Source organism: Terrapene carolina, unplaced genomic scaffold (assembly GCF_002925995.2).
Source record: "Terrapene carolina triunguis isolate 2854851 unplaced genomic scaffold, T_m_triunguis-2.0 Scaffold191, whole genome shotgun sequence".
Classification (NCBI taxonomy): domain Eukaryota; kingdom Metazoa; phylum Chordata; order Testudines; family Emydidae; genus Terrapene; species Terrapene triunguis.
The window spans coordinates 1,233,704-1,249,875 of NW_020664542.1; the positions used below are offsets into that span (position 1 = coordinate 1,233,704).

The following is a 16,172-nucleotide window of genomic DNA, read 5'->3' on the forward strand; positions in this document are numbered from 1 at the left end:
CGCCCCCCCAGATGGAGCCAGCACTGAGAGCCAAGACGGCAGCTGGGAGAACGGGTGGAGGGAAGGGAATTAAAATAGGGGAAATAGTCATAAGGGGGGGAATTAAAAAACAAACCCCAAAGAAGCCCGATTTGTAGTGAGCTGTTGACGATCATCCGAGGGGCTGGCAAAGCTGCTTCAGACGGGTTAGCAAGTGAATTAGCTTAGCAGCACTGAGAGCCTCTGACTCCCTGCCCGGCTTGCAGAGCAGGAGCCAGTGTGCCGGGGAGGGATGTTTCGGTCAGCGAACATCTGGTGAGAAATGGGATTTGCATTCCCAGATTTTGCATTCCTCTGCGTACGGCCTACGAGGAGCGTGTGAGCGGAGGCTGCTTAGCCCAGCGCTCTGGTGAGTCAAATCCCCCCTTTCTCATTCTCCTATGTAATGTGCCTCCCGAATGCAGGCGGGTGGCACTTGGCCCTGGGCTGCAACTCCGGATGTTTGGCTGGAAGGAGCTGGGGTGCAGGGAGCTGCCGTGCTCAGGCAGGGAGTTCCCTCCCGGGAGGCTGCAGTGCAGTGGAAAGTGGCTGCAATGCAGGCGGTCCTGTGCGAGTGGAAGCAATGGGCTGTGGTCCTGTGACATGAAGGCTTGAGAAGCGGACAGTGGGATTAAGAAGAAAGTGACCTCCCGTAGTGGTTTATTCTTCCTTTCTCTTGTTTCATCTCCTTTCCCGCATTCGTGTGTGTAGTGTCTGAGCGGCTCATGAACAGTCACGGGTGGCGCCGGGAGGCTGGGGAGTGTTTCCCCCATTTTACATATGGGGAAACTGAGGCACGGACTTGCCCACAGAACCAGGAACAGATCTTGAGTTCTAGTCCAATGCCTTCTCCACAGGCCCATTCTTCTGCCCTGGCGCCTGGCAGAACGCTGCTTGTTCCATCGGCTGGGGTCGATGCACAGGCCAGGCCTGTGCCCCCCTGCATGGTCACGTTTCCTTTTGCTTGCCTAGCCCAGCCCCTGGCCAAGCTCTGCAAACTCGCCGTGAGCTAGGAAAGCAAAGGGAGGATTTGGGCCAGCCCTGCTCAGTCTCTCATAGCTACTACCTGTGTGTAGGCCCAGGGGAAAGCTGAAGCAAAGGGAGGGGCTGGGTGCGGCTCATTTGCCAGCCAGTACCCAGCAGGCTTTTCAAGCACTCCACGTGTCCATAATGGTTCATGAGCTGTGAGCCACGCTTGCGTAGACGGGTTCGCAGCGCTCCAGCGTGCTGTGGCGGGAGCAGCGTCGGACAGTGACACTCCAGTTAGCGTGGGACGCAGAGACTTCTAACCCAGTGATGATGGTGTGGGTGTGAGATTGGACAATGGGCCGATTTGGGGGGGGGCGGGGCGGAAGCTCCCTGTGAATGGTGGTGAGGGAGGTATTGGGACTAGGCATGGAGAGGTGGGGGGTTGGGGGTTCATACCTGCTGCTCCCAGGCCCGTTGAGAGAAATGCCCTGTTTGCTGGGGCATCTCCCCTTGCTCCTGCACTTCATTTACACTGATGTTACAGCAGTTTCCAGGGCACCTCTCAGGTCAGGGCCCTGATACAATTGTCCCCCTTCCCCATCCCCTTGTCATCCCTGCCTGGGCCCATTCCAGCCACTCTGGGATCCACTCCCTGCTCCTGGCTTGATCCTGGGCACCACAGCAGCTGCACCAGCCCCTCCAGGTCCCCCTGTCGCCTCTGCCCACCCCCCAGGCATGTGCGAGTTTACATGGGGGAAGAGCCCCTACAGTATTTCCATTGCAGGGGTGCTAACCCTCCCGTCCCCCTACCCCCACCTGTGCTGTCACCCCTGGGTACAATAATGCCTCCTTTAGCATGCGCTCAAGGTGTTAACTAGATCATTCATCCACAGCATTATCAGAATGTCTGGACATGCTCAGCAAAGCTTCCAGTAACTCTGCCACCTATTTCCCCTCCCCAGCCTTAACCTTAACTCTGCCCCTTGTTTCCCCTCCCCCGCACCATTCCTAACTGCAGTCGCATGGCCTCTCGCATGGCATCCACCCCTCGCACCTGGGTTAGGAGCAGGAGGGTTGTGCCAAGAGGGTCAGGTAGGAGTAGGGGGAACCTGTATGTCCCATGTAGCTATTCTAGTGTCGCCTAGTGGTGGAGGGGTCAGTGTGCAGGTGGATGCTAAGGTAGCACTGTGGGCTACTGGATAGGACATCAAGAGAGGTGGCACCTTATCCTTGTCCTCATTGGGTCTGATGCTTGCTGTGGCAGAGAAGCCGTGCTCCAGTGGGCAGAGCGTCTGAGTGGAAGTCAGGGGCCCCGGGCTCGCTTCCCAAATGGGGCGACTCCCACCTGCACTCTGCAAAAAGTGCTCCGCAAGTGCTGAGTATAGCTGCGCAGCGGATCCGGGCCTTTGTGTTCCACCGTTTCCTTAGCTCCTGCCCTGCCCCTTTGTGGGTGCAGAAAAGGCACCAGGCTGGTGCAGTGTGCTGTGGGATCAGGTGCTGGCCTGGCTCCTGTTGCACAGGGCTATAGTCATGGCACATTGGCCTAATCGATAGAGCACTGGACTTAGGGCCACAAGCTTGTGGCTCTGGTCTCCTGTGGGGTCACTAGGTGCTACTGGAATAGAAATAATGCTAAGGTGCAAGGCAGTGGAGAATCAAGCTGCCCTAACACTGCTAATTTGGCCTGGCACTTTGCAAGCGGCGTCCTCAGCTGCAACTCCAAGATCTCAGCATCCAAGCAGGAGAGACCACGTGCTTTGCATTGGAGCGGGTCGGAGGCTGCCTGGGAATGCGAGAACGTGGTGCCCGTGCCCATGAGCCGCTTGTATCCACCTCATCACCTGCCCATTGTCCCCCAGCAGAGGAGGGGGAAATGGGCAGCTGAGGTTTCAGGGACGGGAAGCGTTACTGCAGGCCAGCTGTGGCTGGCAGGCTTCCCAGCTGTGCTCCGCAAGGCCTGTAATCTGAGCACATTCCCGGGACCAGCAGAGGGCTTCCCTGCACATCTGTCCTGGGCGGTGCTTGGACAGGACAAGAAAGAGGCTCCTAAGCAGGGGAAAGTTTCCCCGCCAGCCTGTGCGGGGGAGCGCGTTATCCCAGCCCCTAGAGGCCCTGCCTAATGATGATTAGGCTAGGAAACTACAGGGATGCGACAAGACAGACACCCGGGCCAGGCTCAGGGAGAGCAAACAGCTCCGCCTGCCTGCCCCTTCTCCAGCGCAGCAGAGAACTAGAAGGCTGGAACAGGCAGTGTCAGCACGTAGCAGGTCCCCCCAGGGATCTCACAATGAGAAACTGGGACTGCGCGCAGCAGGAATCGTAATATATACTGCAGCTAACAGCATCTCCGGGGGGTCACTAGGACAGGGGAGGCTCCCAGGGCTAGCGCAAGGGAGGAAGCCCAGATGTAGGACAAGGTCGTCAAATGCTTGCTAACACAGCCAAAATGCAAGGTCATCCATCGAGAAGGAAGAAATGCAGGCCAGACCCACAGACTGGGGGACTGTGTCCTGGAAAGCAGGGACTCAGACTATCTCTAGGGGGGCCAGAGTGGACACGAGTGCCCAGCGAGATGCTGTGGCCAAAAGCACAAATGCGATATCTGAGCGTTTCAACGGGTGCGGGGAGCAAGAGCAGGAAGGCGACTTTACCTCTGTGTGCGGTGCTGGGGAGACCAACACTGAAATGCTGCGTCCAGTTGTGGGGCCCACAGTGTTTGAAAGGACGTTGACAAATGGGAGCAGGCGCAGAAGAGAGCCACCAAAATGATTCAAGGGCTGGAGAAAATGCCGGACAGCGCCAGACTTGCTGTGCTTGGTCTGTTTAGCTGATCAAAAAGAAGAGTGAGCGGTGCTGTGCGTAAGTCCCTTCCCGGGGAGAACACAACAGGTATTACAGGGCTCTGTAATCTAGCAGAGAAAGGCAGAAGGAGAGTCAGTGGCTGGAAGCTGAAGCCAGACAAAGTACCAATGTTTAACCGTGAGTCATTGGAACAAACTCCCCCGGGAAGCGGTGGAGTCTCCATCTCTTGATGTCCTTAGATCCGGCCAGGACACCTTTCTGTTGAGCTCAGCACAGGGGCAACTGGGGGAAACTTCCTGGCAGGAGGTCAGACAAGGCGAGCTAATGGTCCCTTCTGGCCTTCAATGCTGTGAATCTCTGGCTGCAGGGGTTGGTGACAGGCCTGTCGCCTCCAGGGAAGCGGCTCCAAAGCAGCCCACGTCAGGGACGGAAAGTTGTTCCCCTCTTTAGATGTGGTTAACGCACCGGACACAGCCCCTGTGAAATGAGCTGTCAGGTTTCAGACCACATCACAGTCGCTGCTAATTGGCTCCCTTAGTGTGCGTCTCTGCCGAGAGACCAAGGGGGGACCGAGCCAGGCAGACCTCCACCCCCTCTCGGCCCTAGCCGTCGTCCCTGCAGCATAGCATGTGGGAAGCTCGCACTGATCTTCCTTGTGCTGCACTTGTTCCAGAGACGTACAGAGACCATTGAGCTCTTCTCCTGGCCCCGTTACATTCACACATGCACAAGCTCTCCCAGGCCAACAGGTGTCAATCCCCTTCCTTGTGCACGCTGCAGGCTGGTATAATTGCACAAGGAGCGCCAAGCCCATCCTGGTTCTGCATTGAAGGGGGAAATTCACCTGGACGCCTCCTCCGGGCTTGATGAGAACAGGTGTGAAATCGATTGACCGGGCCACGAAGGGAAGTGCAGCCAGGCTGAATAGCAGGAGCAATAAGAGCAGCAGGGCTCCAAAAGACAATGCGAGAAGAGGCTGCCATAGGCACCCTCCCCACGGCACGCTGCGGGCTAGCAAAGCCACCTGCCCCTCTGCTCGGAAATGCTCCTTTACGAACCGGATCCTGCTCATGGATGCGACTCGATGCTGTGTGACTGTGGGGATCTCCATGCAGGATCTGCGGTCTCCCAACACCCCCTGCTGCCCTGAGAACATCCTTTCGCCACCCTGCATGTCCTGAATTACTTTCCTCTCGAGCATGTAAGCTGATCTCAGGAGCCAGGGCTAACGTAAACCGCTAGCGTGTGGCGGGGCCAGTTCCAAGGGGATGCGTGGGGTGAGTTGGACTCCTCGGTCCTCATTCTGCCCTCAGTTCTGACCCCCCGACACTGAGGGCCCAACGCAGCCTTTCATACTAACTAACCCTCCCTAGGACTCCGCTGGGCCAATGCACCCCCACTCACCAATGGGGGAGGCTGGCAGCTGGCATACCACGCAGACAGGGCATGCTGCTGTTACCCCTTTACACCCGCGCAGTTGGCCAAAGTGTGTGGGTCCAGCAGGTTGTTTTCGCTAGGAGGAGAAAGTGATGGTGGAGTCGGGTATTATGGTTGCCAACCCTCCAGGATTGGCCTGGAATTGGCATCGATCACTCGCTGACTATTGAAAGCAACCCGGGAGATTTTAATAGGATATTTTAAGAAAATGACATTATGTCATGTTGGGGGGAAAAAATCTCCCGTAATAACTTCAGTCAGAGTTGGCAACCCTATCGGGTATCCTTGGTGCCGTGATGTTTATTTACAAGAACGTACATAAAGTCCTGTTTCCCTGACCACAGCAGGACTCAAGCTATAGGAGTTAGTTTCTGTGCTCACATCTCCAACCCCCTTTCAGCCAATACTCAGCCTAAAAGCTCTTCCCCCAGGCTTTTCTCAGGGTCACGCTCCCAGGGCTTGTTTAGGTTGTGTCTGAAACTTCCTTGCTGCCTTCTCCTTCCTCCTCTGGTGTTTCTCCCCTTCTCTGTCCCACATACCCCCACATCCAGCCAAAACCCTCCACCCGCATCGTGCCAATTGCTGAGCCGACTCGGATGTGCCTTACCTATGTTTTGGGTGCGGATCTGCCTGCGTTTTGGGTTGAAGCCCCCTTTTGTATCTGAATTTTATCCCGCAGCGCAACCGTTTCACCCAGCCTCACAATGCTATCACATACTTTACAGGAGGGGGGGACCTGCATTCACTTACCCTCTTCTGTTAGCTGCTTCCTCTGCTACGTTCCCCTCCTCCATTTATCACATACACTCTTGTAGGCCCTGTCTCTGTCTGCTGTAATGGAAGAGGCACATGGGTGGCTCAAGACACAGTGGGTATCCCCACACCACCTGGTTCATACTCCTTTATAGCGCTAACCTTGCATTGCCCTGGGCACTGCTGGCCTCATTCTCTGTGCGTGGCCGCAGGGCCCTCTGTCTTTTGCTGTGTGGCGCCATGGGGCAGCAGCCCAGAATGCACTGGGTGCAAACACAATTGGGCAACGTGGCCGGCACAGATACAGGAGAGGAAGTTATGGAAAAGCGGCTGCTTGGCCACAACTTTGTCCTGTGCGGTCAGATGAGAGAGAGTCTTAACCTGAGCAGAGGTAGCTGCTCGCAGGAGATGTGAAGCCTAGAGCAGATTTGCTAAAGGAGCCAACCAGAGATACCTGGCATGGGGCAGGCCCCCCGCCCCTCATGCAGCTGGTTCCTTATAAGGGAGCTGAAGCAGTTTGGGGGGCAGGGCATGAGGGGCTGCAGAGGAAGCAGTCAGGTTGGGGCAGATAAGAGGGGCTCTGGGAGGGAAACTTTGTGTGCTCCCCTGGCTGTGAGGTAAGAGCCATGCTCTAGGACAGCCTGGGGACTCTGTGAGTGACTGGGGAAGTTCCCTTTTCTGCTTGTGTTTGAGGAACTTTGTGAATACAGAAACCAGCCCCCAAGCAGGGCTGTGAGCGAAGGAGAAAGACTGCATGGGGCTGAAGGAGCCCTGCCCCCGAAGATGGGGAAATGGGGCAGGCACTGCAGAGGTATCCCTGGCCATAAGGGGGTGTTTGGGTGGCGGCCATGCTGTCACACTGGGTTACAAAGTGGCACTGATAGGGCCAGGTCATCTGCTGGTGTAAATGAGTATTGCTTCATTAAAGGGAATGCAGCTGCCTGTATTTACACCGGGTGAGGATCGAGCCAAGAGCATGGACTGGCCCTTAATTCCCTTAGAGCAGGGGGCTCAAATGGGTGATGATGTGTGTGAGTCGTGGGACTAGTCTACCCAGGGAAATGTACTGTGTGGACAGGCTTATTCTGGAGTAAACATGTTCACACTACATGTTATGCTGATCAGTTTCCACAAGCCCTCAGGGAGTCTGATTGGTTTAACATACACACAAACAGGGGCTGGGGAAAGTGACGCTTCCCTACGCTAATTTCCTGGAGTCCAAGGCCACTGGGATGGTCTGGTCTGGCCTCCAGCACAGCGCAGGCCGCAGAAGTCCCCTGCGATCTCTGGTACAAAGGGCGTTGTAGAGCCAAATCAGCCTTTGGACTGCACCCGGCACAGTGCCTAGATCCGGTGGTGACTGGCCCCCTAGAAATGCCTACAGCAGATGGCTGGAGGGCGGTGTTGTGGGTCACTGGTGAAATAGACCATATGGGACAGGTTTTCCAATGAGCTCGGCATGTTGGGGGCTGAGCTCTTCTGCAAATTTACTTCCACGTGTGCCCAGCCCCCAAGTAAGCAGGTAGCTGTTCCCACCAGCGGGAGCGTGTCCGATAGAACTTGGTGGAGTGAGTCAGTCTGGGGATGGCAGGGATATAGGTTAATCTGTTTGTAATAAATCAGCTCTTGCTTTGCTTAATTCTCCACCCAGCTTGGCGTTCAGGGCACAATGCAGTCAGCTCCTCTTCAGGGCAGCACATAAGGACTCCAGGGGCTAACAGTGATGGAGTTTAGGGCCAGTGGTGCTCTTTTTAGGTGAATTACGGCACAGAGTGATTGACAGCTGTTTTGCAAACCTGCCTGTCTGAAGAAAACCAGGAGGAGCGATCTGTGCTCGGTGGGGGCTGCCTGCTCTGGGATCATGGCCCCAAGGGCAAACCACAATTCAGATCACTAGGAGTTTTACTGGCTCCCTGAAGCAGAGCAGGCGCTGGGAGTCGGAAAGGATATCCCCTCTTTTTGTTCTGCGCCTGTTCCCCCAGCCTGGCTAAGGCCAAGTGTCCTATTTGTGCGCTTCTTGTTAGACCCCTGAGCAAGAGGCCTGATCTTCCCCATCTTTAAAAAAGGGAAGGAGGAAGATCCGGGGAACTACACGCCAGTCAGCCTCACCTCAGTCCCTGGAAAAATCATGAAGCAGGTCCTCAAGGAATCAATTCTGAAGCACTTAGAGGAGAGGAAGGTGATCGGGAACAGTCAGCATGGATTCACCAAGGGCAAATCATGCCTGACTAACCTAATTGCCTTCTATGAGGAGATAACTGGCTCTGTGGATAAGGGGAAAGCAGTGGACGTGTTATTCCTTAACTTTAGCAAAGCTTCTGATACAGTCTCCCACAGTATTCTTGCCGGCAAGTTAAAGAAGTATGGGCTGGATGAATGAACTATAAGGTGGATAGAAAGCTGGCTAGATCATCGGGCTCAACGGGTAGTGATCAATGGCTCCATGTCTAGTTGGCAGCCGGTATCAAGCGGAGTGCCCCAAGGGTCAGTCCTGGGGCCTGTTTTGTTCAATATCTTCATTAATGATCTGGAGGATGGCGTGGACTGCACCCTCAGCAAGTTTGCAGATGACACTAAACTGGGAGGAGTGGTAGATATGCTGGAGGGTAGGGATAGGATACAGAGGGACCTAGACAAATTAGAGGATTGGGCCAAAAGAATGATTAGGGGGCTGGAGCACATGACTTATGAGGAGAGGCTGAGGGAACTGGGATTGTTTAGTCTGCAGAAGAGAAGAATGAGGGGGGATTTGATAGCTGCTTTCAACTACCTGAAAGGGGGTTCCAACGAGGATGGATCTAGACTGTTCTCAATGGTACCAGATGACAGAACAAGGAGCAATGGTCTCAAGTTGCAGTGGGGGAGGTTTAAGTTGGATATTAGGAAAAACTTTTTCACTAGAAGGGTGGTGAAGCACTGGAATGGGTTACCTAGGGAGGTGGTGGAATCTCCATCCTCAGAGGTTTTTAAGGTCAGGCTTGACGAAGCCCTGGCTGGGATGATTTAGTTGGGGATTAGTCCTGCTTTGAGCAGGGGGTGGGATTAGATGACCTCCTGAGGTCCCTTCCAACCCTGATATTCTATGATTCTATGATTTCTGTCTATGTAGATATTTGCTCTGTCGTTGTAGGATCCGAGCAGCTCACCATCAATGGCTTAACCCTCGCATGTCCCAGGAGGTAGGGGAGTTATGCTCTAGGGATTATTGTGGGGCAGTTCTCTGGCCTGCGCTATACAGGGGTCAGACTGATGATCACACTGGTCCCTTCAGGCTTTGCAATCTATGAAGCTGGTTTCACAGCCATGGAACTGCTGCACAGGGTAGTGAAGTGATTTGCTTCGATTGGAGCCCAGGTCTCTGGGGGCCCGTCAGACCTGTGTCTGAGCTGAGCTGTGCTACACCCAACCTCTGCTGGACCTTGTGTCAGGTACAGCAGGAGTGTCCTGCCGCTGGGGCCAGGTGGCCCTGAATCAGAGATCACAGTCAGCCTTGTGCAGCTGCCTCTCTCTGCTACGTCTGAGCTTGGGGGGAATCAGAGGCCAGTGTGCCGCTGCTGGAGTTGTATCCGCCTGCACCAGGTCTCATTCGGGATGTGCAGGCAACTTGGGACATGCAGCACACGAGATCCCCAGAACGGTCGCAAATCCTGTCTCCCGGCAGCCCTTGCAGGGTGATACCAGCCTCTCTCTTCGTTCTGATAAGCCCGGCTGAGCGGTTCTCTGTTGCTCGCAGTTACCCAGCTGGCAGTGCCCACCCAGGTGTGCTTGAATACAATATTTTCTGCTGGGTAGAGTCCGTTACGCAGCCTGCGTCCTGAGACACTTCGTAGAGTTCAATGATAAATACGGGAAAGAGGAGAGACCCTCGGGGGCAGAGACAAGGGAGAAGAGCTGTGTGTTCAGATGAGATTTAGACAGACATGGCCAGTGCAGGAACTCTGCGGGGTGCAATGCTGCAGTGGAGAATGCTCTTGCACCCCGTCAGAAGGGGGCAGGGAGGAGGCCGGCACTAGCTGATCAGAGCGAGCCTGGGTCCTGGCAGGAGACGCAGGGAGCTTGGAAGCTGAACAGAGCACTAGACCCTGGTCACATTCACCTGTCCTGGCTGACTGTTTACAGCTGATTTCACAGAGAGCGAGAGAGTGCTTTGCACTTAGCGCTCTTCAGATCCGTTGTTGCTTTGAACCCCAAATCGGGTCGTGACCTCAATTTCCTGTAATCTGACTAAAGTGCTGGGGGTGAGCGATATGGACTCCGGGTGGCTTCTTAATGGAAATTGAATTCTTGCAATCGTTTCATCTGCCCGTTTTTCTCTGGCATATGAAAGGAATTCCTCTCGGCCACTCGAGGGCTCAGACGGTGACATGTTCTGTGTGGCTGGGCCTCATCCCCTGCTTTCAGCTGCAAGGGACCATGGGGGACAGGTGAGAATCTCCCTGAAACGTGGCTCAAGTGAGGGGATGGAGAGGAATCATGTAGAAATGGATAATCAGGGAAATGGCTATTGCGTTCTGGCCACTGTACTGGGGTCCTTGCCCCCCCCCCAGCATTGTGAAAAGGGGAACCTCAAAAACAGCAGTGGGACCCAGCTCCAGGCAACAGACCCGGATCCCAACTTTCCCGGAGGTCTGTGGGGTGTGGATGACAAAGGGGGTTTTGTTCAGACCCATCCTCAAGATGGGGGCCAGCTGCAAGTTGTGAATCTGGAGTTGGACGTCTCCAAAGTTTTAGGTGGGTTTGGATCTGGGAGAGGGTTGGTGCATGTGATGCCATGTTTGCTTGCAATGTATTACCCAACCTCTAGGTGTCTCTGTGCTGTGTAGTGTCCAGAAAGGGTATGGTCCATGGTGAATGAGCACAACAAAGCTGGAGCTCAAGCTGTGTGGAAGATAGTTTGTGTCTGTAGTTGTAGCTAGGACACCAGTTTATGAAAGACTGTGATGCCATAGCATAGATCATGTCTCTGGCCTATCTCTGCTCCAAAAGTTTGGTGGGAAGCACCTAGAAGAATGGATCTTAAATGTTTCTGAATGAAGTAACCCTCTTTTTTAGTGCTTCCTGCTGATGTTTCCTGCTTCTGTCTAAGCCAGAAGCATCCCAGGTGCAGCCCCTCTTGCCGTTGATTGGGATGGGCTTTTAGACCAGGGCCAGTGGTCTATCCTTGTGGGGATGGGGTAGGCAGGCTGATGAGAGATGCTGTTACTGCCATGAGATCAGATCCAGAGGGCAGCACTGGGGCTCCTGGCAAGTTGGCTGCAGGGTCCCGCGTGTCGGAGGACACCCCTGTGCTAATGAGAGAAGCAGGGCCCCTGAGCCAGCTCCCCTCGGCTGGGCCAGCTCAGGGTCCCCAAAGAGTGGTGCCCTTTCTGTGATCATGCTCTCTCCGGGCTGTAGCCAGCAGACACCACAGCCTCTCCATTTCCTGGATTCTGCAGTCAGTTCCCCGAGGTTCAAGCAGAGCTCCGAAAATACAGTCCTGGGGTAAAGGATCCAGGGTAAATGGCTGGGTGTGACAGGGACCCCATCCCCCAGGGTGCGCTGGAGAGGGGGAGCCAAGTACGCAGATCTTTAAGGGATCCTGAGGCCAAGGAAAAGATCCTGTTGCCAAAGGGCAGGCTCACGGGCCTCCTCATTAGTCCAAACCCCAGCAGTTCCTCTGCCCCACCTAGTCTGGGCACCACACTGCCAGAGGGGTCCCTCTTGCACTCCGTCTAGGAGCATCCCCAGGGCCTCTCTAACCCCCGTTCACCCCCAAGCCCAGCCTTAATTTGCTCTGCTTTTCTCTTCCCTCCCCAGCCTGCGGACCCTCTGACGATGAATGGGACGGCCAACGTGAACGTGACTGGCCGGAGCCATTATGCGTCTGCTATCCCGGTGCCCCGCGCTATGTCCCAGAGCAAGCTGCCCCCGAGGCAGAGCAGCCTGGGGGCCCCCCCTTCCCAGCGGGCGGCGTCACCACGGCCGGGGAAGGCGCCAGGCTGCGTTAGCAGCCCGGCGGCCAAAGGCTCCAAGCCGAAGAGCCTTTCCAAAGGCCCCATGGAGGCCGGGCCTGGGCCGGAGACAGCAGAGCCATCGGAGTGCAAAAGGGCCGACGGGGTGGAGTCTGGCCTCAGCCAGAGCACTAGGACTCCAGGCAGCAGCCCCCGGGGGGGCCCGAAGACAACGCCTCGAGCGACGGGGGCTCCTAAGAAGGCTCTGGTTCAAGGGACAGAGAGAGAGAAGGAAAGTCCGAAGCCCGGAGAGGCCTATAGCAGCCATGGCGCCAAGAAGGGCTCGGGGAAGCCGAGTGGCACTGCCGAGTTGGCCAAGACCCCTCAGCTGCAGGGGAAGAGCCCGTCCCGCTTCAGCCTGTGCAGTGAGTCTGGGCTGCCCGGCACCCCTGAAGGATCCAGTGCCAAGAGGCCCCAGAGCTGCCCAGTGAAAGGCCAGTGGGTGTCGGAAGCCCTCTGGAAAGGCAGCGGGGTGCCCAAGGCAGCCAGGGGTGAGGACAAGTCCCCGGGGATCTTGCTGGGCACCAGCAGCCCCATGCAGAATAAGGAGCCGGCCATCAGCTTCTCCTCAGTCCCACAGCAAAGTCACCCGGTCACTGCCACCGTGGCACCCTTCCACTACCGGTGAGTTCCCAGCCCGGCAGTGTGCAGGGCACGGGGCTCCTCTGCGGGCAGGGGCATCTCATCTTCCCCTCCCCCAACTCTTCCCACCCCACACAAACCATGGGACCATCTGCCCATGCCCCTCATTGGCACTGGGAGCATTTGCGGGGGTGGGGTGGGCTCACACCATAGGGTTTGGGGGGTGGCTTTCAGAGATCAGACATGAGGAATGTGGGGCTCAGTCCATGCACTGGGTGGGGGCTGGGCACGCTCAGCGAGCGGGTGTGGGGGCAGACAAACAGGGTCGGGGGTTGGGCACATGCAGTGGGGGCTAGGGTTGCCAACTGTCTAATCGCACAAACCCAAACAGCCTTGTTCTGCCCAGCCTCGCCCCTTTCCTGAGGCCATGCTTCTGCCCTGCCCCTTGTCTGAGGCCCCGCCCCCTCTCACTCCATCCCCCCTCCCTCTGCCACTCGCTATCCCCCACCCTCACTCACTTTCACCAGGTTGGGGCAAGGGGTTGGGGTGCGGGAGGGGGTGAGGGGTGCGGGCTCTGGGAGGGAGTTTGGATGGGGGGGGCTCAGGGCTGGGGCAGGGGGTTGGGGTGTGGGTGGGGGTGAGGGGTGCAGGCTCTGGGAGGGAGTTTGGGGGAGGGGGGCTCAGGGCTGGGGCAGGGGGCTTGGATGTAGGAGGGGATTTGGGGTGCGGACTCCGGCCGGGTGGTGCTTACCTCAGGCGGCTCCTGAAAGCGACCCACATGTCCGGCTCCTAGGCTCAGGGGCGGCCAGGCAGCTCTGCACGCTGCCCCTGCCTGCAGGCACCGCACCACCCCCGCGACTCCCATTGGCTGCAGTTCCTGGCCAATGGGCGCTGCAGAGTCGGTGCCCAGGGCAGGGGTGGCCCGCAGAGGTCCCCTGGCCACCCCTGTGCCTAGGAGCTAGAGAGACATGCCGGTCGCTTCCGGGAGCCGTGCAGAGCCAGGGCAGGCAGGGAGCCTGCCTTAGCACCACTGCGCTGCCTACCGGACTTTTAGGGGCCTAAAATCTCCCAGATTGGCTTCTGTAGCCACTGGGAGATCAAGGCCCATTCTGGGAGACTCCCGGCCAATCCAGGATGATTGTCAACCCTAGGGGGGCCCATATTCTTGGGGGCAGGAGCGGCGCCAGGGTTTTTGGCGCCCTAGGTGGGGGTCCTTCCGCGCTCCTGGTCGTCGTCAGCAATTCTGCGGCGGGTGGGGTCCTTCCACGCTCCCGGTCTTCAGGGCACTTCGGTGGTGGGTCCCAGAGCGAGTGAAGGACCCGCCGCAGAATTGCCGCCGAAGACCCGGAGCGCGGAAGGACCCCCCCCCCCTGCCGAATTGCCGCCAAGGGCGGCAAAATGCCGCCCCCCCAAATCCTGGCGCCCTAGGCGACCACCTAGGTCGCCTAAATGGAAGCACCAGCCCTGCTTGGGGGGGTTGGAGGTGGGGAGGGGGTTGGATGCACACAGTGAGTGGGCGGGGTGGGGGTTGGGCACAAACAGTCGTGGTGGGGTTGGGCTGGCCACAGACAATGGGGGGCACTGGGGGGCTACTCCTGCTGTTCACCCCTGTCATTCTCATGCCTTGCCTGCCACAATCGTGCCTCAAGTCGTGGTGGTTCTGAGAGCAGGGGGAGCAAGTCCCTGTGGGGTCATGGGGCTCTGTCTTCACCCTCCAAGGCCTGGCGCTGGCGTGCGGGATGGGGGAAAGGCCCCGAGTCCCAACACACAGCCAGCTCGCCAGCCAACAGCCTTGCACTCTGCTTGCCGAGAAGGTTGGGCTGCAGTAGCCAGCTGGGCCTTGGGAGCTGTAGGCTGTGCAGTCTGCCCTGCTGGAAGGGAGAGAGCTATGCTCCCAGAAGCATCCTCCCCCCCCCCCGGCCGTGGTGTTGATCCCAGCTGCGCTCGCAGGAGCAGAACACCGAACTCTATCCCATAACAGCTGCACACAAGGGACGGTCCCACAGGCTCCCGGGGGAGCCGGGGTCCAGCTGGGCAGCATCAGAGTAGCTCAGATGAGCCTTTGCGGCTGGGTCTGTCCTGTGCGGTTAAACAGCTGGATCCTTCCCAGCCTTCCCAGTGCCCCACGTCATTTCAGCTCCCCATTCTATACTCCCTGCCCCCCTTTGCCGGTGCAGCCAGACCTAGCCCCTAAGCACCCCATGCTGATGTTTCAAGCCTTTGTGGATGCAGAGAAAAGGTTGATAATGTGGCCTGCCTGTGACCCTGGCAGCAATGCCAGAGTCTGCAGGGAGCCTGAACCAATGTCTCAAAGGGGTGTGAACTGCAGCAGGCATCTCCAAATGGTGTGAACTCCCAGGGCTCCACCAGCTTCCACGCAAGCTGGGGGCTCTGTGTGGGGAAAGCAAGAGTGCAGCATTGGGAGGGGAGAGACCTCTCTGCCACTGCCAAGCCAAGCTGGGGGGCGTGGCCACAGGGGGGGGGTGCCAGGGACAGCTGTCTGGGGACACAATGATCCCCTGTGGAACAGAGAATTCCCCTGAAAAAAGCCTGCCCGGGCTGAGTGGCTGAAAAGACACTGGGGTAGGAAGTGTGGAGCAAACCCCTGATCCCTGTGTTATCCACCCATCCAACTGGGTGTAAATCAGGAGTAACTCCACAGGGTTTGATTCCCCTCTCACTCACTCTGGTGTAAATCAGGAGGAACCCCCTGTGGAGCCAGTGCCAGTTACACTGGTCTCAGTAAGAGAAGCACCAAACCCAAGCCCTGATCTCTTTAGACCCATAAGCATCACATCACTGACCTCACGGAAGGAACGAGGATCCGACACATGTTTAAACACCCCCAAGCCTTAGTGAGTCCCATGCCCATTTCCAAATCCAGAGGCCACGAGGGGGACCAGATGGGTTCCCTGCTGGAATCAGATGCTGGGCCCTACCTCCCAACCAGGAGAGGCAGCCTGGCCACCAGCAGTGCCCTCCGCTGGCTCCCTGCCCTCACCCTTTCTGTCATGGTCCCCTCCAGCTGTGGGGCCCGGATCTTCTGGCTTCCCCTGTTGCTGCTACTGGCGTGGGGCCGGCTGAGTCTGCTGCCCGGCAGCGCAATGAGCTTTCAGTCCCCAAATAGCTGGGGAACGAACCCCTACCCCAGGGTACTATCCTGCATCTCCAGGGGGCTGCTTTTCATGCATGCATGACAGTAGCCCTCTTGGCCAACACCTGACATGAGGGATTGAACCGGGGATCTCCAGAGCTCAAAGCAGCAGCTTGAGTTAAACAGTCCAGACACCTGGCTTGAGGGCTGTAACAGACTCACATCCCCCGTGGAGCGGCACAGAGTGGGACCCGTAACACATTCACCGGGGGTCACATATGCTAACTCCTTTCTCCGTCTCCAGGCTGCAGGGAGACAGGGAGAAGAGTGAATTCTCCCAGGAGGAGCGCGCGTGTGAGGAACTGACCAGCCCTGCAGACGGGCCTGAACTGGGCTTCCCAGGCTTGGGTGAGTCAAGCTAGGATTCACCCCTCTAGGGATTGGGGTGGGGGGCAGCACGTGGGACCTGAGCAAACAGCTCTGTCACCGGGTGAGGGGCCTGGGAAGGAAGGAGCCAGCAGGCGTAT

The 16,172-nt window shown here is 57.3% G+C and overlaps 1 protein-coding gene across 4 annotated transcripts in view; it reads left to right on the forward strand.

The window, feature by feature from the left end:
- The window catches only part of NAV1 (neuron navigator 1), a 281,812-nt gene that overhangs the window by 72,422 nt on the left and 193,218 nt on the right, over positions 1-16,172 (forward strand). For 2 of the 4 annotated variants that reach the window (XM_024218023.3, XM_024218044.3), the window contains exons 2-3: positions 11,776-12,593; positions 15,950-16,053. In XM_024218023.3, coding sequence (XP_024073791.2) covers positions 11,794-12,593; positions 15,950-16,053 — 904 coding nt within the window. In that variant the 5' untranslated portion in view covers positions 11,776-11,793. Of the gene's footprint in view, positions 1-361; positions 389-11,775; positions 12,594-15,949; positions 16,054-16,172 lie in introns of those variants that run through there. The other 2 variants (XM_024218030.3, XM_029912119.1) reach the window with 2 other exon arrangements.